This window comes from Calidris pugnax, unplaced genomic scaffold (assembly GCF_001431845.1).
Source record: "Calidris pugnax isolate Ruff unplaced genomic scaffold, ASM143184v1 scaffold81, whole genome shotgun sequence".
Taxonomy (NCBI): Eukaryota; Metazoa; Chordata; class Aves; order Charadriiformes; family Scolopacidae; genus Calidris; species Calidris pugnax.
Genome location: NW_015090880.1, coordinates 7,384,641 through 7,410,483, shown reverse-complemented (window position 1 = coordinate 7,410,483; position 25,843 = coordinate 7,384,641). Strand labels below are relative to the sequence as shown.

The 25,843-nt window shown below is 42.5% G+C and overlaps 1 protein-coding gene across 3 annotated transcripts in view; it reads left to right on the top strand.

The window, feature by feature from the left end:
• The window catches only part of SLC25A26 (solute carrier family 25 (S-adenosylmethionine carrier), member 26), a 90,111-nt gene that overhangs the window by 45,648 nt on the left and 18,620 nt on the right, over positions 1-25,843 (top strand). For 2 of the 3 annotated variants that reach the window (XM_014946765.1, XM_014946768.1), the window contains one exon: positions 18,219-18,263. The exons of the other annotated variant lie outside the window; for it this stretch is intronic. In XM_014946765.1, the coding sequence (XP_014802251.1) occupies positions 18,219-18,263 (45 nt within the window). The remainder of the gene's footprint in view (positions 1-18,218; positions 18,264-25,843) is intronic. 3 annotated transcript variants of the gene reach the window in all.

Below are 25,843 nucleotides of genomic sequence, written 5' to 3'. Positions count from 1 at the left end.
CCTGGGTCATGTACATGCCTCTTTAGGCTTCAAAGCAAAATTGGAGATCATGCAAACGTAACGTGAATGCCCCTTGTGTTGCTGGAGAATAAGGTCCATAGGTGAGATATATTCTTATAGAAAATGATAATCCAGAAGTTTTTCCCTTCAGGGAATTTATGCTTCTGGATGCAACAGTAATCGTTAATGGAAAGAGGTTGTGTTCTCAGGTGGACTTCACATCTGTTATGATTGCACATCTGAGCTGGCACATTATGTTTGGGTCCTTCAACCACCGCTGTAATATGAATAATCCATACAAACCAGATCAAAAGCAAAGCCTTACTGTTTTACTGACTGTCCTCACAGCAAAAGGTCATCTTTGAGCTGATGACCTTCTAGTCCAACGGACAAGATGAAGGGCTACCAATTTTTCCAGATGTCAGATCCAGAAGATTGAGTGCTTTGCCTGAGGTTATGCTCCCAACTTCCTATGCAGTTGAGGAATTCTCCTCATTGCCAGACCAGTTTCAGAAATGAAAGACTATCCTACTGCCTCACTTAAGGGGTTTTGTTGTGAACTAACAGTTGAGCACACACGTGGCATTTTGCAAGGCACTGAGGGTTGAAACTCTCACACTGGCTGACTTGGCTAACAACCTACTCAGAAATTCAGCGTACGTATACGGTGACTTCTGTCCTGTTCAGTTCTGAGCCCCAGACTAACATGGTCCTGTAGCTCAGGCTTCTGTACCACAGCCTGCCTCAGACTACACAGTCTCGCGCAGACTCTTAGGGTTAGACTTGTTTCCCACAATTTTCTGCGTGTTTGTCTCTAAACGAACCATGAAATGATTCAGTGCCCACATGTGGTTTTAATAACAAGCGTATGTGGGCAAATGAGAAAATACAGAATGTTCGACTGGAAGTTTCCAGCTTACGATATATGGGTTAAAATTGAAGTAGGTTTGTAGTACAGCGTTTGTCAGAGTTGGTTAATTACTTTTGGGTTGATATTTTAGATGAGACTTCTGTCTCTAACCTTGTAACAACTGTTGAGTGGTGGAAGACTCCATGCTTAATCAAGGGCAGATTTGGAGCAGTAAATTCCAGTTTGATCTTCACTGTGATGTGATTGTTTTTCTGGGAAGTTTGTGTGTTGTTGTTGGTTTTGGGGTTTTTTGTTGTGCTGCTGTTGTTGTTGGTTGTTGGGGTTTTTTGTTGTTTTTTTTTTTTATTATTTTTGAGAGAGAGGGAGAGCGAATACATGCACCACGTAGCTTTCTGATCTCATTTTAGCTGTGAGTTACATCAAGGGCTTATACTTGTTTAATAGAAAGTCTCACTAGGCCTAGGCATCCACATCTTGAAAACTACAACTTCTGTAGACACATTCTGGCTTCAGGTGGTCTTTTCAGAGTCTGGAGCAATCCTTTCCTTCACTGTGTATCCTCACCTTTACAAAATGCTTCTGAAAAGACTTTGTGTCTTTCATTATTATTTTGTCAGACAACAATAAGTTCTCAGATCTTCAAAATCTGGTTTTCTGTTCTTTTGTCCCACCTCATACATGTTCAGCTCCGATGTTCCTTCTTCCATGCATACTGAAGGGAGGTTGAGACATCCCACTAGCTCAAAATCAGAAGAAATTAATTGCTGTTAGATGAGAGAATCTCTCTTAGACTATTCCGACTTGATATTTTGCTCCCAAACTTGCAGGGTTAATGTCGGTTTAGAGTTAACCAGCTTTTGCTAACAATCTGGCTTAAGCTTGATTATGAAATACACAGTGAGAATTGCCTTTGGCAGTCTTTGAGACTGATGTCCTTGTGCGTGAAAGGGAGGAAAAGCATTGGAAAAGCCACAGGGAGGAAAAATGATAAATAAAGACAAGTACTTGAAAATTTGCTGTGAAGGAGGAAAGAAAAATTGGTTCCTATGCCTGTGATGAGAAGGTGAAGAAGTAATGACTTAAATTGCTCTGGGGAACTATCCAACAAAGCAGCACCTGAGCTGATCATCTGAGCAGTCCATCCATCAGGAGAGGACGTTAAAATAGGTTAGATGAACATGTTTGGAACAGGGTCTGCCCTTGGTCAACGGCCTTTGGAACTCATTTTCTCCATAATACTGTAATTCCTGGGAAAGGCAGGTGTAGTTGTAAGAGAAGGCCAACAAGAAACGCAAGGGAGCAGAGCTATTCTTGTGGCAGCAGTGCTTTGGGTGTTGTGTAGAATAAGAGACTTCAGTAAAACAGGTGGATAAAGGCTATAAAGTTTGTTAAACTCTGCATTTCTCCACTCGTGTAACTGGAAGAGTGTTTTTTCTATGTAGACTTTTCAGTATCTAAATGATGTGTCAAGGTGAGCACCTTGTGTAGAGGTACCTGAACTTGGTGCATAGGTGTGGATATAATCTGTGCTGGGCTGTGCTGGTTTCTTCTCCATGTGATCTCTGGGCACCAAACGTGGTTGCAAAGAGGACTTACATGGCACGTGTCTGGATCTTTTTGCTGCACTGTGAAGAGCGTAGGTCTTCTGGAGTCTCTGGTCAGTGTAGAGGTCTGAAATGACAGCAAGGAAACTGTGTAAAAAATTTGCTATAAATCACACCACCTTTGTAACTAACATATATACAACTTGTAAAAAGTATTTTGGCCCAGAAATTTGAAACCAGTTGTATTTCATCCAGGCATATAAGCTGGAGAAGGCCAAGTGGCCTGTGTTTTGGGAGTGCAGAAGACCTCAGGAGTACGCTGAGGTTGAAGGAAGAGCAGTTCCCCGTGGCTGTTCTTGTGTTCTTCCTCACTGTGGAAGTGGACTCGACCCCAGGCAGTTTATGGGACTTGTCAAAAAGCAAGGGCTATAGCATCGAGGCAAATAATTGCGTGTTCTAGAGGGGAAATGCACTTCTCTGAAGCACAAACATCCCAAGGTGTTGGAGATGGTAACACCTGTATGCAGTTATTTTATCTCTGGGCTCATCGGGCTGCAGGAGCAGAGCCATATCTTAAAGGAGCTGTCACAGCAATCCTTGTTTGCCTCCAAGGTGTCTCCTGAAGTGCTCCTGCAGGTAATTAATCACCTAATAAAATACACTCTTTGACAGTAGGTGGAATTTGGAAATTAATTTGCACCCCTTAAATGAGTCTTCTAAAACTGTAATTATCATGAAAGGAAGAAACGAGCTGTGTCAGGTGTATAAATGATTTATTTATCAAGAATAAACTGTCACAAAAGTGGCACTTAAGCTTCTGTGCTGCGTTTCTTTTAAGTGAATAAAGCGACGACATTTGCCTTCCCCTCCATATTTGCAGGTCCTGGGGCAAATCTGAAATGTTTGGTACAAAAATGACCTGCAACAAAATTATAGCTGCCTTTTCCGCATTCTCTTTCTCTAATGTGTGAGCACTTCTTGCCACCCCATTGCTTCCTGCCCAATGCTTTATCCCCAGAGGAGCATCTGGTCTCCCCAGAGGACAGCACAGACCTTCTGCAGCCCAGTTGGCCATTCAGGTTTCTCATTATATTTCCAAATGGTGTATTTTGTGAACTGGGTATTGGTAGCATCAGAAAATAGAAAGGGGAAGAAGTTGGCTGGACTGCGTACAGTGTAAATTACCTGGAATAATTGGAAATGCAAGATAACGGATTTCCTTCTTTTAAATAATACAGGTTCAAAGATCCCCGAGAGATCTATTTCTGAAGCTTTTGAGAGGGCATTTTTATTTTAAATCCAGAGCAATGTGGGAATAGCAACATTTTAAAAGTTCAATGTTTACAAAAATATTTACATTCAAAATCAAGCAAATACTCTGCTAAAAACATGGTACCAGTGTCTGACCTGTGCACTGGAGCGTCTGAAGACCCGCTGCAGCTGTGTGGGTAAAGGGGACTTGGGCTTCACTGCAGCCTTCTCTGCAAAATTGCCACTAACAACTGTTCAAGTTGCTACATCTGAAATGTATTTGCTGCTGACAGTGTAATTTGCTGCCTTTAAAGTGCGTGTGCTGTGCCGATACAGTATATGTAGTTTGTGTGACATGGAAGAAAATTGTCTCATTATTACATATTAATCTTGCGTTATTGGTGCATTAATTTCTGAGAAAGCCCAAGAGGATTTCTATTCATTTGTGTCAGACTGACTTCTGTCATATACAGCTGCTGGGAAGGGCCGTGCCTGATTATTTCCCCAATACTTGTTTGCCTGAAGTTAAGTTGAGTTGAAAAAGGGATGTGGGTGCTCAGCACCACTGGCTTGATTCAAAAGTGGTTTGCACACAGTGAGAAGATTTCTTGAGTGAAAGCCCCTTGAGAAAAACCGGAGTAAGAGTGAAATCATTTACAGTCTTCTTTTTATTTACATTTTATTAATGTTGTCTTCTGTACCACAAGTAACTTTTGCTGCAATGCATCACAAACACAAACAAAATAGGCTGCCATTCAAAAAACCCCATGTGATGCTATTAGATTGAAAATGCCTTATTTTAGTTATGGAAACTGACAGATTGCAAACAACTTATGTGACCAAAAAATACTTGTGATTCCACTTTTCACTTAGGAGCGTATGTTGGAATAATGCTATGCAAAATCCTTTCAATATAAACTAATACCTTTCTTCTCCTTCTTTCTCCAAAGCTTTACCACAAAGTATTTTTACTGGATTGCAGAATTTTTTGGACGTGTGCTGGAAATATTTGTCATGAAAACCGAGTGGCAAAAATTAAACACTCTGGAATGCAGCTGAAGGGGCAGTCCAACTACCCTGAGCATGTCCTGGTTTGCTTGAAATATGGTTGCCCTTTACAGGCACTCAATTCATCTTGAGGCCAATTTTAACAGTGCACAGTGCAGAAATGACTAACTGTTATGACATGCCCTGAAACAGCTCCAGTTCAGCTTGTGTAAATTCTACATGTGGGGTGCTTTTGGAGCTGACAGGTGGAATTTTATTGTGATTGTATTTAACCATTCCACCACAGTAAAGGCTTTTGTCATTTATCTTACTGAGTTGCTATGTGTTGCAAAGGCACACGTTCTTGACTTTTTTTTTTTTTTTCTTTTTTTTTTTTTTTCTTTTTTTTTTTTTTTTTTTTTTTTTTTTTTCCAATCAGCACATCTTGTAAAGTCTATTGTTCGGGGTAAGATCATACCAGTGTTCAGCACTGCTTTCCAAATGGGTGCTTGCCCACAGGTCTGGGCGTACAGGACATCATGGTGGAGTCTTTTTATGGGATGGTCACAACTGGGTGCACCGTGATGGTGGTGGAAACAGCTCATCCTGGGTTTAAGCCTGAGAGTGAAGCTCAGGCCATGCTCAGAGGTCCTCTTCTGGCTGCACAGCCGGGTAAAGAGGTTTCGACCCCCTGTTGCCACTTGCCATCTTTAACCTGGCTTATTTGGCAAGAAATGGGGATGGAGGCCTTACGTGAGGAGCCCGACCAGTGCTTGGGAGGGATGGGCCAGTAATGTGTGGTGGAGGTTGTGATAAGCACTGGGGAGCAGGATGAAAGTGGTGATTGACCCCCCTATCTGCTGATGGAAGGGGAAGCGCAAGCAGACAGTAGAGGTAGAGCTCATTCTGTCTCAGATTCTCTTAGTCTACTAAAAATTTCCCTCCAGCGTAACAGGCTGTTTTCACCACGTCTATCAGCATTTCAGCATGAATTTGGGGACCTCCTTGCCACCCCGGATTAGTTCTAGGTCAGATAATATTCACTGCAGGACTTCCAAATGAAGTCAGGTCACTTATTGGCATCATGTCAGCTCAGCTTTTAAAATTGCATGTGTGAATGCGGAATCAGAACCTATTCTGCAGGTTTCTTAACTCTTTTCTTGATCCCAAAGACCACTGTCAGCACTTGGTGGTACTATTTAAAGAAAAGTGTTAACGGTATTACATCTTTTGATTGAAAGCCATAGTTGATTTTTGCTTTTGTATCAGTTCCGCAGATTTTGGTTGTTTTGTCTGAAGTGGTCTATTAGTACTTGTGCTGAGATAAAAATTGTGTTTTAAGTGAAGAAAGCATTCTGGCACAAATGAGAAAATCCCAGGGAAGATAAATGAAAAATGTAATTAAAATGCCTTGAGGTTGAAACATTATGGGAATTGTAATGTATAGCTTGCTAACCTCATTACAAGAAATCCTGTTTTAAGTCACCTGGATTTATTATATGCTGCTAACACCAGTCTGTTCCTTTTCAGTCCAACAGGTTATGAACATTACAATGGAAAAGGCATTTGCTTTGAGACCAGCTCATTCTTTGTGTTAGGGAATAGCATTGCTTTCTTTCCTTTTCTGTTTGGTCCTTAACTTGCTTGTAAATTTTTCTTTACCACACTGCCTGTTGCCTGGTTCTTTTAGTCCATGTATGTGCAGTAAAACCTCAGGGGCACCATGCCTTTGAGGATCAGTATCCTTCTTCAGATGCTGCCTCACAGTTTTGTTGAACTAATTTGGATGGATACAGCTCAGTCTCAGGGTGAAAGGAGCATGAGGTATGTGGTATGGGGTCTGTGAATGGCACCCAGAATAAGGCATCCAGATGCTGCAGGAACAGAAGCAGTTCTGGAGACCTACGTAAGGGCAGGTTTCTCAAGAAGATACTCAAATCCCACTAAAATGGTAACAATTTCTGGAGATTCCTCACAGTTAAGGAATGCCTGGCTGTTTCCCCAACCAACATTTTTGTGTTTGATTTTCTTTCCTCTCAAGTAATGCCTGCTCGCATGAACATGATTTCATTGCTGATTTTCTGTTTCCCAGATGGAAAACAACTGGAAAGACTATGGTTCAAATTGTATGTATGTAAATCCCATCTGCTGCTGTCTGTCACAGCCCATACCAAGAAACAAGACCTAAGCCATTGCGCTGTGAGTTGTATGAATTTACCTGTGAAAGCAAGGAGCTGGTAAATCTGCTGCTTGGCTGTGATGGGTGTTTGACATGACTGCAAAACCAATGAGGAAAAGAAATCATCTCGGTGGAACCTTCTGGATGTGAGATGGCCTTTAAATGAATTAAAGCTGTGAGAGCAGCATTTCCCATCCCTTTCCCTCTTGAGGCCACCCTGCAGTGGGCGTGCAGTTTGGCTTTCTCCTTTTGGTGTCAATGTTTTCCACAGAAGTAAGTTTCTTAAAGGCACCATCAGTGCAACAGATGCTGTGCTCAGACCTGCTGCGTGAGAGAGGAGCGTGCTGGAAATGGTGGGATCTGATCCCAACACCAGGCCCTGGAAGTTACATTGACTGCTTGGAATTTTCTGCTGCTAGTTGTAGCTGCAATTGTGTTGTTACCTTGGCTTATCCTCTGTTGGGTGTTTGAGGTTGCTTTGAGTTCTTTGTTGTGTATCTAAAGTAACCCACAGAAAAGTTTAGACTATTTTCTTTGGCTTTTCTCTTCATTCACCACGTTGGTTGCAGGACCAAATTAGCAGAAAACTTTGTTCAGGCGTCAGTTCAACAAAACGCTTTGGCTCAGCTCCAACTCTGGAAGGGCTTTTAGATTAATGGGAAGTTGGGAGCGTAAAGAAGAGTATGGAGTCTAAAAACTTGTTTAGGTCTGGTCTTTAAAGTTTTTAAAGTGTAATCTTGTTCCTATTCAGCAATAGTGAACATTAAGCATGCGCTTAAGTGCCTTGCCAAGCATGGAGGGGATGATTTATACTGGTAAAATGGAAACTTAAGAGGATCTACTTTGCTGACCACAGCTATAACCAGGATTTCGTAGAATAAGAGCTGATGTTGTGCTCTGTAGTTCAGTTCCCATCAGGCTCTGAAGATGCCCCAAACCTATAGCTGGGACGTGTGGACACCTCTGCAGGGTGATCACACAAAGGAAATAAGGGCTTGTGTGTGTCTGGGATGTTCCAGTTGTTTAGTTCTCACCCACCAAAGCACCCTTGATCCTGTTCCCGTGCTCTTGTTGTTTGGCACACTTTCCTCAGGGTAACTGTGAGAATTTGTTTTGGTTTAGTTTTATGGCTTAACGTTGTGGTTATGGTAGATCCTCAAGGCAGACGGAAATGAGGTGGCTGCATAAAGACATGCAAATGAATTCAAAGGCCTATGGTGAAAGCATTTTCTGCATAAATGAATTAAAACAAGCCATTGAGAGTGATGGCTTTTATTTCCACGGGTCTTACAAGGGTGGTGCTGTTGTGCAAGCAGTGTTAGACTCTTTTGAGGAAGCTTGCAAGAGGTTCTTGAAAGCAAACCCTCCACACGCTGGATTTGCGCATGCAGCCAGCATCATCTAAAGCTTTTTCCCAGCTTGCTGACAGGCAGGAAGCTGGGGGATGCAGGCAGAGACAGCTTTCCCAGGGGCTCCATTGCCCTGGACGAATCTGCAAGTCCACACCTGGGAGGGCAGGGGGTCCCAGGTGGCCCTCAGTGTCCGACCCGACATCGTACAGCTGCTGCCTTTGGGTGGGGGTGGAAGAAAGGCTCCGTCAGGAGCAGAGCAGCTCTCCAGCTGCAGAGGCAGGGAGGTCTGCTGGGTCCAGGGGGGCTTCCTGTTTAAACAGTTACAGAGTCTGCAAAATTGGTTAAACCGTCAAAAAAAATATAGAGGGTGAAAAACAGAAGAAAGGAACCATCCTTCCTGTATCTGTATGTGCATCGTCTAACTGTTCATTTGGGTTTGAACAAACGCTTGTTGTGATTTTTCAATTTTAATGGGTTTTAGATTAGGTCTTTTGTAATGTGGAATGAGATGAAAGTTTGTGGAACTGTACAGCTGCAGTTCGGGAAAGCTCGTGCTTTTATACATAAAAGCTAGGAGAGACCATTGTCATAAGCTGGAAGGTCCCCTGATGTAACACAGCAAGTCATTTCACTCAGTGACTTCTGCAAGACCATGTCTTGTGATGGGCTAAAGCAATGCAACTGTTCAGTAGAAAATAAAAAGGGTAGGTGAGGGAGAGAAAATAGTCCAGTCTTATTTCAGGCACACAGGATAGTTAGATTATTCCATACGGGACTTAAAGACATGTTTAACTGCTTCTCTGTAAAGAGGTGGGAAATTAGACATGTGTTTTAGCGCTTTGCAGAACCAACAACTGAGATCACACGTGGTGAGCTCTTCCAGGGAGTTTGCGAAGATCGGCTCTTTAACTCCACCAGCGCTGACCCACCAGTACGGCTGCTGCAGAGGGACCACTCACCCGGCCCTGCTGAAGCTTTGTTTTCTGAGCAGTGTTTCCTTGGCACCCATTGGCTTCCCATCAGACTGTGAGGCTGGATAATGCTCGCTCTTCTCTTACCTGTGGTGTGCGATGCAGAGCTGGCGCTTCCAAAACAGTTGAAAATAGCAGTCAGAGAAGGAAGCTTAGCAATGCCCCGTTTTGTGAGATGCTCACAAAATTTTGAATTTGTATGCACGAAAGTGTGGATACACGTGTGTAAGATAAGTAAAATACCTCTACATGAATAGCATTTCCTAAATTTGACATTAATCTGCATTTTTTCTCTCTGCCACATGATGGAGATAACGGTGTGAGATATATAACCGGTGCTGCGGGGGACACACCGCACTTCGAAGAAAGAAGTTTCAACTGGGCGGTTTTTAGTAGTTGTTCCATTAGTGTTGGTTTTGCACCAGCCTTGACAGGATAATTTTCTCATAGTATTTGTGGGGTGTTTTGTTTAAAGCAACATTTGGTTACTTGTCTTGTTCTGTTGTGTTTTTGCTTTGGCTTTTTCCCTACAAAAGGCAAGTGTGCAGGACTGCCCTTAACAAATCATCCTGGGAAGGACAGGGGAGGATCTCAAATCAGTTGATCCTTGTGTTGTGTGGTAGAACCTTTGCATCCACTCTCTCCTCTTGTCTCCATCTTGAGCTTGGGTCCAGATCCAAAAGCTGTCAAATCCACGTCCGCAAAATTCCCAGCGATTTCAGTGAACTTTGGGTCAGGCCCATATGCAAAGGCAGACATGGCTTTTCCCATGGCAATTTGTTTAGTGACATTCAGAGATCTCCTGGTGAGAGATTTAATTATTATGGTGAGAGCTGCTGTGTTGTATTTGTAATCATAATGTAGTAACAAGACATTTGTAACAAAAGTGCTATAGGTTGATATACATCCAGGAAGGGAGAAACACATGTTTCTTTCCAGCCTGTTAATTTTTTGTGGCTGTTTCTCTGAGGACGTGAGTTCCGAGGCTGATGTCAGTGCAATTACAGCTGCACTATTGTCAAGTTTCTTTGATTGAATATTTGCTGGATGAAGCAATACTCTCACCCCTCTCCATAGATCCACCTGCCTTGTGAATCAAACATGCTGCCTGTTCAATTCCTTGTACTCTGGGTCTTGTGTCTTGTGCAAAATTTGCATTTGAGGATCTGTTCAGCTCCATGATACTGCAAATCTCTCAGTCCAGCGTCTGATAAAAGTTTGTATTTAGTGGCTGTCCCTTGATAGGTGTCTTTCATAAGGCATTTTTGTATTTATACTGACATTTAAAATGTTACGTTTATGTAAAACATACATTAAAATGCCTTCAAACTTGAAGTGAAGTGACGTGCTGCCTGGTCAGCCACGCATAACCATGCCTGTGTGTGCACCCATTTATTGATGTAATAGCTTCTCCAAATGTTAGAGTTTTTCCTCAGAAGACTTTTTCCAGAAATACTGCACTCTGTGCTCTGGGGTTCTGCTCCTATCGTTTTTTTTTTTCATGAGAACAAAGATTAGTCCTTCATGGTCCTAAACTCAATGCATGTGCATGACTTAAAGGCATTACCTACCAATAAATAGGAGATTAGCTGCGGCTTGTGTATTTCCTGATCAGTTCAGGTTTTTTCAGATGGCTCGTTGTTATCCCGTTTCCTTTAACGATGGGACACTTTAATGAGTTTGCCATCTGACATACATCTGCTTCCTGTTAAACAATACCTTCATTCTTCTAGAGCTGCTAAACTCATCTTTTATCCTACAAGATTTTTATCTGCGCCTTGAAAACAGCATGTACAAATTGGTCAGCATATTCATTTTCTTGTTAAGAATTTTTTTGGTATGTTGTTTTTGAGGAAGAATAGCGAAGCAGGCATCTCCTTTAGTGCTTGTTTGTTGGAGAATGGGAGAACATGGATATTATTTGTCTAATTAAGGGCTGGCCAGTCCAGCTCCTGTTTGAAGTACAATAAGATCCACTTCTGTGGGTAACATTATATGGTTTCTAATAGTTATTCTGTCCTCCCAACAAAGTAAGGGGATGGTGCAAAAGCGGGGGGAAGGATTTTGAAGGGTGTTAATATTGTTTCTTCTTCAATAGCCCGGTGATGGTCTGTCTCACGCGTGTGCAGAGTGAAGGCTCTGTGATCATCAGGCTCTCTTAAATCAATCCAGCCAGCATTGAGTTTGTGCATCTGCCTCAGTGCTTCTCTTTTCCCCATGTGTTGGGAACACACAGCCATGCCGGATCTCTGACTGTGACTTTCCCCTTCGCTGGTCAACATTTGCTCCTTCAGAAAAGCTTTTTTTTTTTTTTTTTTTAATCATAAAACCTTTTTCTAGTGGAGGGAAAACTGGATAGAATTTTCCTTGTATTTATCTGTCTCTACATAATGTCCTCTATATGTTGCTTTTATAACAAGTGTGCGGTGCTGTTTGAAAGAAAATCCTGTTGTTTGTCAAGTTCTGCCACACAGGTCCAAAGGACATCTGTGAGAATGGCTTGTAAACAAATTTAGCAACCCTGTGGGGCACATAATGTTTTGTCTCGGAAAGGAATTTCCTTCCAAACATTCACGTTTGCCAGGTGACAAGTGGCAATACTTTGGGTTTAGAGCTGGGGAAACAGGAAGCAAGGTGCAAATATTGATTTGAGGCTTCGTGGGTGCTCAAATCAGAATAACGATTATAGTTCAGGAATTCTGCGGTTTTCCCTTTTTATAGTTTCTAGTTGTCTCTCAGCTCACACAGGGTTAATGTTATTTGCTTGAAAATGAGGGAGTTGTTGATTACCTCAGGTGGCTCTGGTGCATCAGCTGAAACCTTTGTTTTAGTGATGCTCTTGGCACTGTTGAGACCGGGGTTTGATACTTTTATCTGTGATGGCCCAGCTTCCCATGAGGTTCCACCTCTCTTTGGCTTCCTGGTGTCTTGTAGAAAGGTGCTGTATGTGGACTTCATGTTTCACTGGGTCTGTTATGGAATGGAGCCAAAAGAAGACCTTCTCTGGTCGTTGCTGTGCCAGCGTTGTCATGCTTCCCTGCAGAGTTTTGTTTCTAATTGCATCAGTGTATATTAACAAAACCCTCCATCATTTATTTAACATACAAACTTTCCATTCTTTCACCACGCTCACACCTTTCATCTCTGAGCTGCGGGAACAGGGCTGATGGCTTTGACAGTCTTTCATTCATGTTAAGGTTACAAATTACCTTCGTTGGGTTCCTTGTGGAGTCTGCAATTTATCAAGGAGGATCTGGGATGCGGTATTAATTGAGGCTTTGCAAGAAAGTTAAATCTACCTTGTCAGCTTTGGGGTACACCAGCGATGGTGTGCTGAGCTCCTCCACACCTTCACCTTTTGTCAGTACTGTGGAAAGCTACAGGTCTCTGTAGCGGTGTCTATTGCTGTGACCTCTGGCATGACCAGGGGAGAGGCTTACTTCATTTCATGCTTTCTTTTCACATCCCATCATAAGGAAAGTATATTTATAGCTGGAACATCAGTTTATCATAATCCAGATGTATTGGGCAAGCGTGTGAAGAATTTTAGGAGGACAATATGCTGAACCGGATTTACTGTCATTATTAACGTAAATGGCTTGGTGTTAACTCCAGTGGGCAGACAGGGTTGTTTTATCCTACTGTACCTTGAACCTATTTAAAAAGAACCATCTTTTATAAAGAAGCTGATAAAAAAAAAAAATTAAAAAAATGTAAATGGGACTTAGGTAAAGGGAAGATTGTTCTCCTGAAATTTGTGCTTTATGTATCTCTGGAAACAGTATATTTTTGATACTCAGAAGTGGATTTTTAAACTTTTCTTTGTAATTACAATGGAGAAGGCACAGTGTGGCACCTGCAGAGCAGACACTGTGGTCTCCCACTCTTTATAAGTACAGGCTTTGACGGTGACAGCATCTCTATGGGTCTTGTCAAAGTGTGTGCAGGTGACAGGTTAGTTAAGAACTACTCCATGGTGACTGCAGTACCTTCTCCCTGAAGGGAACAGATGTTCTTGCTGTTGGCCTTTGTGATATTTGTACTATCAAAATCCCCTTTATAACTGTTGGCTTTTCTCCCATTGCTGTTAAGGTGGAGGAGTGGGTGAGAGCAGTTTCTGGGATGGAGGCACAGTTTCAGTTGAGAAAGCTCTTACAAGGTGAGGAGCCTGTTTCCTCCTCTGGCTGTTTATGCCAATGTCTCCTTCAATATTTAACATTTGTAAAAACAGATAGGTCTTCTGGAGAGCAAAGCCCACTGAACTGGAGACAGAGAAAACCTGAATAAACAAACATGTGCCACAGATTAGTAAGAACATCTGTAGGTTTTATATTGTTTTGAGAACACATACCACATAGCTTTTCATTTCTTATGCTTTTCTGGTTTCTCCCTTTCTTTCTGTCTCTCTGTTTTCTTCTTCTTTTTAAATATATTGCTAATAAAGGTTGGAGGTAGAAAGCACAGCTGGACTCTGCATGACATGCCACTGTTTAATTTCTAGCTCGGAGGATGAGAAGAAGAGTAGTTTTATTGTATCCTAGAAGAGAATAAAGCCACATGCAAATTCCAGCCATGGACATCTGTTTCCTCTTTGTGTGAAAGAATTCTCATATTTGGAAGGGAATCCCAGTTCTGAAGGGGCTGATGAGGGTTGGTTTTTTTTTTTTCTTTTTCTTTTGGTTCTTCCCCCTCTCCTTTGCCACTCCTTCAGCACACTCTCCTTGCTCCCTGCCTGCTCTGCTTCCTTTGGGACAATGTCAGCTTGTGATTTAGCATCAGATATTAACTGGGTGAATTTTGGGTTATTTTAAAATGTTGTGTTGTTGTTACTAAGCTCCTCCTTAAATTTCTTTTATTTAATTAAACAGTATTTGATGGGAGGACTTTTGCTCTGTAATCAATCTTCAGTGCTTGCAGTTGGTGTTTTTTTTAAAAAGTGGAGATGTGTGTATCTGCCTGTTGCTCTGGCTGTGAAGTGCAAGTATCTCTAGAAATAATTTATTAAAAATAATCTTTTAAAATCCTCCTGTATCAAAAGAGTTAAATTGATCTGTAGAAATAAGAATCTGCAACATTCATTACATTGTTAGACATCAGGTGCTAAGGACTAAAGCGACCAGGGTAAACGATAATTTCACTAACCTGTAAAACATTTTAGAATAATGATTTACAGCTGTCTGAGGGCTTTAAACTTTTCTCTTTTTTTTTGGTGTGTGTAAGAGTTGACTGTGTTGAACAAACAGCCCAGTTATATAACGTTGGGCCAGCCGTGAGAACTGGTGCTCTCTGGCTATTTCGTATTAACGTCGACCGAGAGGCTGGTGGAGCTCGCCAGGGTTTCGTATTTGCTGGCAGAAGGTTACCCACATGTGTGGACCACATTTTTATTGTTGCCTTAGCCTATTTCAGACATAAATATCGCTGCCTGGCAGGGTGTGATTCTGTTCATTGCTCAAAAGCTTTTCTTTTAAAAAGCAAAATATGAAAAGGAACGGAATGGTGCAAATGTTCAAGTTAAGAAGGGTCCCCAGACGGCGAGATTTTGTCACGTCTGTCATGATGGAGAAATAAAGGGCAATAAGCCATCTGAAGGCTTTTTCTTTGCTGGATGAGTTACCCTTGTAGAGCTATTTCTTTTTGCATATATTAATCCTGCTTTTGGGCGTGGGGCTGTTTAGTCTGGTCTCTGAGGGAGACAAGGCTTATGCAAACAGGGTGTATGGGCAGCCCTTGGACGTGTTGGCCATGGAGATGTGGCCCAAGGGCAGAGGCTGCAAAGATAAATAGAATTCCCTATAAGTTTCTTGAAAACATGTGAGGGAAGAGTAAAGGTGATTAAGAGGTTTGAGGGAAAGCTTGCAGTAGGAACTGAACTTTCAGCAGAGGCTGCGGAATAGATGTCAAGAGGAAATGTGATAGAGGGCTCTGATGTGGGAAGATCGCCGAATCCAGCTTGGAAATTATTTGGCTTCAGAGAATCTGATGACAAAAACCAAATCCGCAGGAAGCCAGACTTTTGTTCCAGTACCCATGAAATTGCTTGTGTGGGTTTTGTTTTTAAATCAGGATGTTGTCAAACAGGCTCCAGTGGAGACTTCAACTGTGAGAAATAGAGGACATCTCTTCTTAGGGTCTTTGTGCAGGCAAAGGTGCTGCTCGGCTTGGTTTTGTTGTTGGTGCTTCCTAGTTTGATTGGTTTTCGTAAGTTTTCAAATTCTAATAGCGTGACAGACTGAGAGATTTGGGGTTGTTCAGCCTGGAGAAGAGAATGATCATGGGAGACCTTACTGCAGCTTTCAAGTATCTGAAGGGGGAAAGCTGGAAGGGGACTTTTTACAAGGGCATGTAGTGAAAGGACGAGAGGTAATGGCTTCAAATGGAAGAGAGTAATTTGTATTAGATATCAGGAAGAAATTTTTCACTCTGAGGGTGGTGAAACGCAGGAATGGGTTGTCCACCGAAGTTGTGGATGCCCCATCCCTGGAGATGTTCAAGGCCAGGCTGGATGGGGCTTTGAGCAACCTGGTCTGGTGGGAGGTGTCCCTGCCCATGGCAGGGAGGTTGGAAATAGGTGCTCTTTAAGGTCCCTTCCAGCCTTAACCATTCTATGATTCCATGACTTATTGAATGTTTAGGCCCTGATCCTGCAGGCGTCTTAGAGAGGAGGGAGCCCAGCGACTGTGCAGATCCCACTGACAAACATCTGAAACCAGCCCAGGACCTTTGGAAGGCTGTGTGTTGCAGCATCTCATGGGGCTCACGGGGAAAAGTGAAATCCCCATCCAGTTCTGGGTCCTGCTGAGCGGGGCACAGAAAGCAAACACCACTAACGAAAATCAAACAGTGGTCATGAACCGAAATTTCCTCTTTGATTGAAATGCTCCTAGCTAGGAGATAAAAAGGGGTGTAGGTCAAAAGCTTCCCTTGTTGTCTTATTAGCAGCTGCATAATTTAGCACTCATTCACGAATATAAAAAAAGCAAAAGTTGGAGACTGTATTTGAAAGCTTGTTTTGTTTGGTGTACAGCTGGATACAGAGCGTTTCCTTTTCTCTTTTTTAACAAATTTGAAGCAAATGTATTGGATATTGTTTCTATTTTTTGGCCTAGATAATAGAAGATTTTGTTGCTTTTCATTTTACATTGCAAAGAAATCATGCCGTTTAACTCCAATTCAACTATGATGCAGCAGCATGTGAGATATATCTATCTTCTCATAAATATATTACCACACATTACTGTCAAATAGCTGGACTTTTTCACCCAGTAGTAAAAACGAAATTTAATTGCTACACTAGAGTTTCATGGCCCTGATAAATAAGAGCCACGTCTGACCTTTATTGTGGGGCTCTGAGATGCCACCAGGGATATTGCTCATTGTTCAAGATGACAAACTTCCTCTGAGATTTCAGTTTGTCAGCTCAATGTACAGCAGTGACATTGATTTCTTCTCACTGCCATTTCCTGCCTGAATAGATAACAAATTTTCTGTGGCAGGTGTCTGTCAAGCTTAGTTTTGCCTGGCAGATTAACTTAATAGACTCATTTATTAATCATTAGTTGCAACACAGTGAAGCAGACAATACTCTTTAACTCTTGTGATGTTGAATGGATGTACCATTTTGGATTCCTTTGTGTAGCTGGAATTTGGATTTAATAAACTGTCCATATCTCTGTAGTGACTGTTTTTAACCTGACATTACTGAGGTTACGAAGAGCAATGATTTATGTATGTTAAGTATGACCCATTTTGAGTATGTACTACTTTTCATGGCAAAAGATGCATAAATGCTTTTGAGACTAATAAAATGATGGACAAATTACAAAATCAGCCTGCGTAAGGGGGGAAACTAATCTGGCGTGCATCCTGCTTGGGGAAGGAAGATAAGAGTAGGAGAAGAAAATAGATACTTGAAGAACATTAGAACTGGAGCTGACCAGCTGTTGAAGTGGAAGAGATAACTGCAGAAGCATTTAGGCAGGGGCAAAGCAGACCTGCAGAGACAGCTGTGGGGCAATTCTGGCACAGGCTAGTATTTTCACAAGGATTCCTTCCTCCAGGTTGTCTTGAGATAGATACCTGGGCTGGAGATAGTAAAGGCAGGGTTGGTACCAGAGGTGGATATTGGACAGGGCTTGTCAGAGTGGTGAAGGAGCAGGAAGAGCCAGAGGAACTTAGGGGAGAGACTGGAGGAGGAGAAAACAATAAAGAAAGGTAAAACCTTGGAAAGTAATGTTTCTTCTTGCAAGGAATCAGTCTGCTCATGGTGAAAACAGACTTATTACGTGTGTTGACCCTGCACAGACTACAGAGCTGAGGGAGAAGTTTTTTTCCTTTTTCCCCACTGTTAAGAGAGTTCTGTAGAGGAGCTGGAAATGCACAAGCACTGCTGGGGACACATGGCAGCAGGGATGAGCCGAGGTAGAGATATGGGCTGTTGCTGGGCAGAAGAACTTCTCATTATAGGTGATGAGAAGAAAGTCACCAAGCCTTCTCCCTTGGCTTTTGCTTGGGTTGTGGTAGATCTTCACAACCTGCTTTTAATTCTCAAGGGCGGGTGCAACTGTGGGATCACTGGGAGATGTTCAGGAGAGTTTCTGCAGCTGATGCCCAAACTGCAAAGCCCTGGTTGGAGCCCAGCTGTTTTCAGCTCAGCCTTTGCAGGAGTGTACATTGCTTAAGACGTTTTTTTTTTACCAACTTGTGTTCCTGGCCTTGGGACCGTGTTCCTTGAACCATCCTTTATGGCTTTCTTGGCTGAGCGTCAAACCAAGGATGTCCCTGCACTAGATCATGCTGCTTATTGCTCTTCTAGGCCACCCTGGTAACAATACATTAACCTCTCAGCAGGGAATGTGATAAACAAAGTAAAACTGCTTTAGTGAAACCAGTCATTTAATGGCAATGTACATAAAGTGTCCTTAAAGATTTGTAAATGTAATAAGCTGCAGTTCACTGAGTGAACAATAGCTGTTCCTAATTTAGCCAGTTAAGGAACATGCCAAGCTAATTTGCTTTTGTAACATTATGTTGTTGTTGTTTTTTCTTTTCCCACCTATGCAGATTCCTTTCTCTCTGGTACAATTTCCCCTCTGGGAGTCCTTAAAGGTAAGTCCTTTTTAATGATAGAAATATGAGTTATACATTTCACAAAGGCTTTCCATGGTAACTTAACTAACTTGATTATCACAATTATGGGTGCATCCAAGAATCAGTAAGTATGTACCAAACCACCTGTGCATGTGAAGATCATTTGCCTGAATATCTGAAAAATAACAGGGAATATCTAAGCACTGATATTTGGCATGCAGTCTTAAGTTTTACTCCCCGACATGCCAGAATTCTTATTTTCTGCTCTAGCTTTTTTTACGGATTAAAGAAGAGTGGGAACCATCTTGAGTTTTGTGATATTTTTTATTTTATTTTATTTAGCATTTCACTCTTCAAGGTAACAGGAAATTGTGAATGACAGAGAAAACTGATTAAGCTTGGTTTTGTAGGCAGGGAGAGGCTCTCGGTGCATCACTGACAAGCTGTTTTGATTGGCTGCATGTACTTGATTTAAAGGTCGTTTAAAGAAGGTGTCAACTGGATGATGTTTTAATAGTGCAGTCTTTCAGAATGATGAGCTGTTCTCCCACCGGGTGGTTGCTTTGTTTATCATGGACAGAGTCAGGGTCTAGATTTTTGAGCACAGAGTTGGATTTGAAGCCGTGTAGTTTCTCTGTACCTCTATTTGATGAAGGAAAGGCAGGGTTTTTCAGGTGTTTTGAGATCCTGGCTTGGAAGCACCAAAATTATTGCATATTGTTAAAGGCATTGTAGCAAAATGTAATGTTTATAAGAGAGGAACTGGAGGAGAGTAATTTTCTTGTTGTTAAGGGTGCTGGACTTTTGAGAAAGCTTAGCACTGAGACCTGAACCAGGCAGAGGTAGTGGGAACCACTGACAATCTTCCGTGCCCCTTGCTGCTTCTATTGAGGGAGGAAGGCTTATGTTCTCCTTGGTCCTTGTATCCTTGGTTGGGACAATAGCTTGCCCTCTCACTGTGTGTCACTAACTTGGGTTGTTCTGGAGCCCACAGTGTGAATGTTTGCATCTAGAGGCTTCGGGGAGTCAAATATAGAGGGGAGTCCACGGGAGGAGGAGTGTGAAACACGTCAAGAGCTTTCACAGAACTGAGCTGTGTTTGGTAGAGGATTCTGTAGGTACCTCATGAGCTTGGCCTGCCGTGGTGTCTGGGTATCGTCCCGTCGCGCAGGCGAGCTTTGCCTGCCATATTAGGAATCCGATTCCCTGCCAGTGTCTAGGAATGGCTTTCTGTAAACTCTTCAGCAGCGTTACTGGCCTGACCTGCTAATTGTTAGTGCAGCAGCCGTGTTTGGGAGCAAGAGGTGGCTGTGCTTAAAGAGAAAAAACTGCAGGGTTCTTGCCAAAACCACATGAAACAGCAACATCGTGTAGCTGTTTTCAGAATGTAAAGTTGTTTTAACTAATGTCCACGTAGCTGTGGCAATAAAATGTATTGTTTAGATTGCAGGCTTTGAAGAAGACAGTTTGAATTTAGCTAGCTACAGGAGTGAGTCACTTAGGAAGAGACATCATGTTTAATCTAAAGAGGTCAGTGCAGATCTGAAGAGAAACAAAACTGGGTTAGCTTGTTCTATGGACCAGTTGCAATATATTCTCCTGCTTATGAAACCAAGAGTAGAAAATGGCAAAAATCAGTCTTGCATGCTCCAGTCACTTTGGCTCAGCAGATGGCGAGAGCTCAAGGTTTGTCACATCAAAGCCAGGCAGTGAAAGCAGAATATGTTTTGTTTATCTGAATGAAGCTCTTAAAAAAAATTGGCCTGACAGTACAACAAAAGAAAAAAACCATTATGGTCCCATCATCAGGCTGGATGTGGCCAGTAGCATCAACAGGAGCATGATTCAAGGTAGGGCTTCTCATGGGTGCATGAATGGACCATGCAGAGACAGTAATTACGAAGAAGTAGGAGTGCAAAGGGCAAGATAAAAATGGCATGAAGCCCGAACATAGATGAGTTTACTGAGGCTGTCAGTTAATGTCTGAGGGACTATTCTGTGCTGTATTAATGGGATTACTTGGGAAAGTAAACATGGGAGCAGTTTGATGTGTGTGGGTCATCTCACAGAAGAGAACAGAACAAGTGCTGGGGCTGTGTCATTTTAAAAACCATTAGTACAAAGTTACATAAGCTGATGGATGATAGACTCAGTCTTATAATTCCACGAACAAGCTAATCACTGTAAAAATGAGGAAAAATATCTTTCCACTGTAAAAGGACAGTTCACGAGGCAGATGGAAGAAGAGAGTTTCCTTTTCCTTCACATATGTGCTGGCTGCAGCCAGCAGCAGGGCGTTAAGCTTAAAGAAGCCTAATAAAGGCTTGTTGTAGGCAGCAAATCAGGTGTTTCTATATCCCGTTTTCTCTACCTGCTTTGCTTCAAGCTGCTATGTTTATTCTTTGTGCTTCCAACTGGTTTTAACTACATAGTTTACATGCACTGTTTACTTCTGTCTGTGAATGTAGACCAGCTGTCCGATGGGAGAGTAAACTTGCATATCATGCACTGAGCCACGTTAGAATAGAGAGCATTGTATAAATTACTGAACTATAAGGTTACGTACACTATGAGTGCTGGCAAAGGGGGTATTGCTGTAATTAGCAAGAAACATACTGCTTCAAATACAAACCTTGCTGTTGGCTACTCAGGTGAACACACAGTTTAGAAGTAGTTAATAGACTCCTTTCTTAGTTCGCAGTCACTCAAGAAAAAACAGTAAAGAAATGGTGGTGATTTTAATAAAAACAAAACCAACAAACCCCCTCTATTTTATTTTTTTTTGGATGTAGGTAGCATGCACTGCTATCATGCATGCTTAGTGTCCTTTCTCTTCCCAATTCTTCATTTTTCTGTATTTTGTTTTAGGCACAGATTGTTGATATAAACCAAAGGGGAGAAGGAAACTGTGCTATGGTGTATGAGATTGCAGGACAGACGTTGTAATTCTCTACTAGGGTAAGTTAGTGTAGCACTTCTTTTTAGCCCAGACTTTACAGCTAAAACAATTTTGAATTCTCAGAGTTGAGGAAAGGAAGGGGCATCGCAAATTTCATTCACTCTCTGCCACACCAACCTTTGGAGGAGCAGCACGGCTGATTACTGCTGCAGGAATTTGGTCAGATTTAGGTTCTTTTAGGTGGGGCTAGTGCTTCTGATCCCGTCCAAAAGCCAGCTGGCCGTGAGGAAAGGCAGCAGAACATAGATGTGGTGCACTTCCCAAATGCCAGCAAAGCACACTCCCTGCCACATTAGTTCAAGTTTTAGAATAACCTTGTAAGATACAGTCCCCTGCTATGCTGCCTTGGAATTTCCAGGGTGCCTCTCTAACTTGCTTTGGAAATACTATATGGGTGTTCTTCATTGTGGGAATTTCAAATTACAGGGCTGCCTGTTTGGCATGAAATGGTTGTGGGTTCCAGGGAGTCTCTGCTTTCACCCTGCTGCCAGGGTGGGAGTCTCCGCTCAGATGACTGTACTTCTGTGGAGTTCATCCCCTCTGTATTATCTTCTGTTCTGCTCTGTTCAGACGTTTTATTCAGCACATCTAATCATCATATTGGAGTACCTACCAACAGCACATAAATGATTTATCATTTGTTTCATGTAGCACTTTAATTTGTATTTTTTCTCTTTTAGACCTGGCAATAAAAGACAACTTTTTTTTTTTTTTTTTCTTTTTTTTTTTTTGTGGGGATATTGCAGACATACAGGGCATCAGGTTCTTTTCAACAAAATAGAGTTAAAAAAATCCCCACAAAATGGAGATACTCTGGTTAGGTTTGAGTCTTGTCAAAAATGCCTGCTTCTTATGTCTGAGTGGAAATGGTCAGGTCCCTTGGAGAACAGTGCTGAGTGTCTGATAAACCCGTCTCAGGTGAAACAAGACTCAGGCCTCTTGGGTTTTATATTTCTGCATGTTGGCTGCGCTTCAGAGCCTCTGAGAGTTACTCCAACACAGCTGGACATGGAGAATGCTCTCTTTATAGACCAAATATATTGTATGTCTGGAGCAAAGGCTCTGGGAGCCAGTGAGGAGGGAGGAACAGGCGGGACAGGAGGACATAGTCTCAAATTAGTAGATTTGAAAAACAAGGGGGTTTTTGTTTGGTTGTTTTTTTTTTTTTTTAAGGAAAACAAACCTACTATCCTGGGAACCTTTTGTCTTTTTCATTAGACATGTCCAATTCTGAGATGAGACACTTGGATGTTGCTAAGACTGTGTAACGTCAGGGTCAGGCTGACTTCACCCTGCAGCCTGTGTGTGCCAGCGAGTCCTGCTCTTGCACACACAGCCTCTCTGGGAGGGCTGGCACAGACTCTGCTGCTCTGCTGGCCCAGGACCTGCAAGGAAAGATAAAAATCTTGGACTGACCACCCTCAAGGTGATGTTCTGGCTCTTCTGGCACTCAGTGAGGCCAGGATTTCTCTCTCTGTCTCGGTGCTGGTAGACTTTCTGCAGCTGCAGTGAGCCCACACGATGTTTTTGTCACTGGCTTTAGCACCAAAATAATTTTATCAAATCTTAAGTCTCACAAATTGAAAGGTGTTTTACAAAGAGAAATATTTGGTTGGACCTTCAGTTAGTGACAGGGAGCTGAGAGACATGGGCAGGTCTTGCTTGTGGGATTTTGTAATGAGAATGGTGGCATGTGATAGTGGTATAAGATGCTGAACAAGCAGAGGAATGCTTTGGTGGCTTCAGAAGAGAATGATTTGAAGAGTACACACAGGCACGTTTTCACCCTGTGAAGTGGGGCATTGCAGTAAAGAGAATGGGAAGAGTCCAGCCCTGTGAGGCTGAGCAGTAGCAGAAGGTTGCTTGGATGAGAACAGAAGTTTTCCATGTTGTTCCTAAACTGTTTTCTGCCCATATGATGGAGAGCAGGCTTGGGATTTGGCTTACACTTCCATAGGTCCCTTTTTTGCTCTTCACCCCAGGCACTTGCGTTGAGAGGAGTAGAGCTTGGGAAATCTGCTGGTGGAATGGACTATAGATCTACATGAAGGCATTGGAACATGTCCTCGTTTGCTTGGTTCCCTTGGCTCCCCCCCTCCAGAGAGCTCAGGTTCTGGGGCTGGTACAGGCAGTACAGTGTGTGACCAAGTCTGGTTTCAGGGTGGGCTCAGCCTTGCTCGTAGTTGTCAGTGCAGATGTACCTTTGAGACATGCCTTGAAGCATGCAAAGACTGCTTGGTGAGCTTTCATGGAGGGTGAGGGCTCTAGTCTTGGTTGGAGTTCATTGCACCTGATTTTTAAAGTTAATAAGAATGAAAAGTTTACAGAATGCCTCTGCCCAGGCAGCTGGGGTTCTCAGCAGTAATACGTGTTTATAACTCCACCATTGAAACAATAAACCACATGCTATTTCCCTCCTAAAATTTACAATCAAATCTGTTGCTGTTTAACAGTGCAAGTAGAAAATAGAGAAATGTAGCCAAACTAGGCCTAAAATGGTTTTCCCTGCTCTATAGGTAGGTGATAGCTTTCCTTTCTTCCTGGAGAAGCAGTCTAGTATTTCTTTTCTGCTGTACTCAGCTGCGTATAAGTCAAGAGTAAATGAAACCCAGGTCCAGCTTTAAACCCATTTCCTTGCAGGCAGTGCAGTAAGTGTTCTACCATACCTTGCTCCCTCTTTGAGTAACGATCGGGCTGATTTAGGGATTAAGTCCTAATCATTAAATAAGGCTAACGTGTCTGCCATTCGCTTAAGGTGCTGTATCAGGAAAACAGATTTCCACGGCGGCGTTTCCAGGCGTGATATAACTTGTGGCCAGTGCGGCGTGTGCATGCCATTAGCATAACGGCTGCATTTTTCTCACAAAAGAACAATGTACCCAACAGCTGTTCAGCAAACAGCCCTCGCTTTATTACTGTCACAATAAGTGTCATTCACACAGTCTTGAAGCACATTCGAAGGAATGCTGTACGCCATCTGCACCAAAGAGAAAGAAACAAATGCAATCCTTACTTACAGCACTGCAGACACGTTGGAGAAAGTCAGATGGCCTTGGATCATCAATGCATCATTTAAAACAGCAAAAGTAGAACAGACTCAAGCAGTCTGTAGATACAGAGCCAGATTGTGATGCTCTTGGTCATGCCTAGACCACAGGCGGTTCTCTAGAAGTCGCTGAGCTTGCCAATGACATCTGGGGACGTTTGGTAGAAAAGTAATCAATGTTGACGGCTCACCATTTGATTCGAACACTTGCTTCTTGCTGAAGAACCTTAAAAGACTCATGTAATTCTTGCATGTAATTTATTCACACAAGCCTGCATGAAGAACAGATTTATTAGCAGGTAGTAGCAGTGCAGATGCTCAAGGAAAGCCATCCTAACTTTGAAGTGATTTTTCAGAAGTACATTTTCCTCCCCAGACACATATATGGCCCTTTGTGCCATGGAAACCGAGTGTAGCTGGCATATTATGTTCTGCCTTGCCATGGGAACGCTGTTTTGAAGACATTTTCTTTAACCAGGCTTTTAGCACATCCATTTTGATTTACATCCAAATGGGTCACAGACATCAATGCAGTATTATATGGGGAGAAAAAGGGAATGAAATGCTTTTAACATGAAAAATATGCTGTTGCATGTAGGCCAACTTTTGTTCTCCTTCTCTCAATTTATCTAGGATTTGGGTGGGTTTAATTCTAGGGCCAAATTCAGTACTGGCATAAGTGAGTATAACTCCATTAGTCCACATGGAGTCTCAACGTTTATGTCAACAGTGAACTTAGATCATTGAATTTTTCCTATGTTTGGGCTTGCATGTTTCCTGCAAGATAATATACACATGTACTTGCACATATGCTGCACATATGCACATAAAAATTCACTGGGGAGGACCTTTGGCTCTATGCTCTGGGTTTGACTTTACGTATAGAAACGCCAATCCGCTTATGAATTTTTTGCTTCTCCTGGAGCTAATGTGCCATGCATCTGTAGGGATCAGCCATGCAGAATGCCACGTTGCGAGTAAAATACCTAGTAGCAAAGGCAAACGTGAAAATTGCTTTTCTTTCCTGGGTCTGCAGGACTGCACACGCACGCAAATCCATGTGATTAATTCGGAGAGATTTTTCTCCCCTCTGTTATCATGAAGTTGAACACTCTCTTCAACAGAGGGGTAGGCAGAAATACTACAGATGCTTATCATTGGAGTGAATTGTAATATTTACTCAGCTGTGGGCTTGGAGTTTAGTGTATGCCATGAGGACTGCTTGCCTCCTAGTGCCTGAAGAATAGCAAGGCCAGGGCGGAGATGTCTCATTCTCTGCACTGCTCCCTGCAGCGTTTGGGTGCTGGGCTGGGCACCAAGTTTGAGAAAGTTTGCACTTTCCCAGGATCACCATAGCTTAGGTGTCCTGAATATAGACCAAGACCCGACTGTGTTGGGATCACAAAACAGATGATTTCTGCCCCAAACTTTTAGCACAAACAAATGGCAAAGGTGACAGGCACGCACAGGTAAGGCGTTGTGTGAACCAGTCCGAGGTTATTGGCCGTCTGGTGGCCAGGTGTGCAAGGAGCCCACATTTATGGCACCACATACTTCCCCCCTGTATTTAAAGGTGGTGGTAATCTTTTCTTT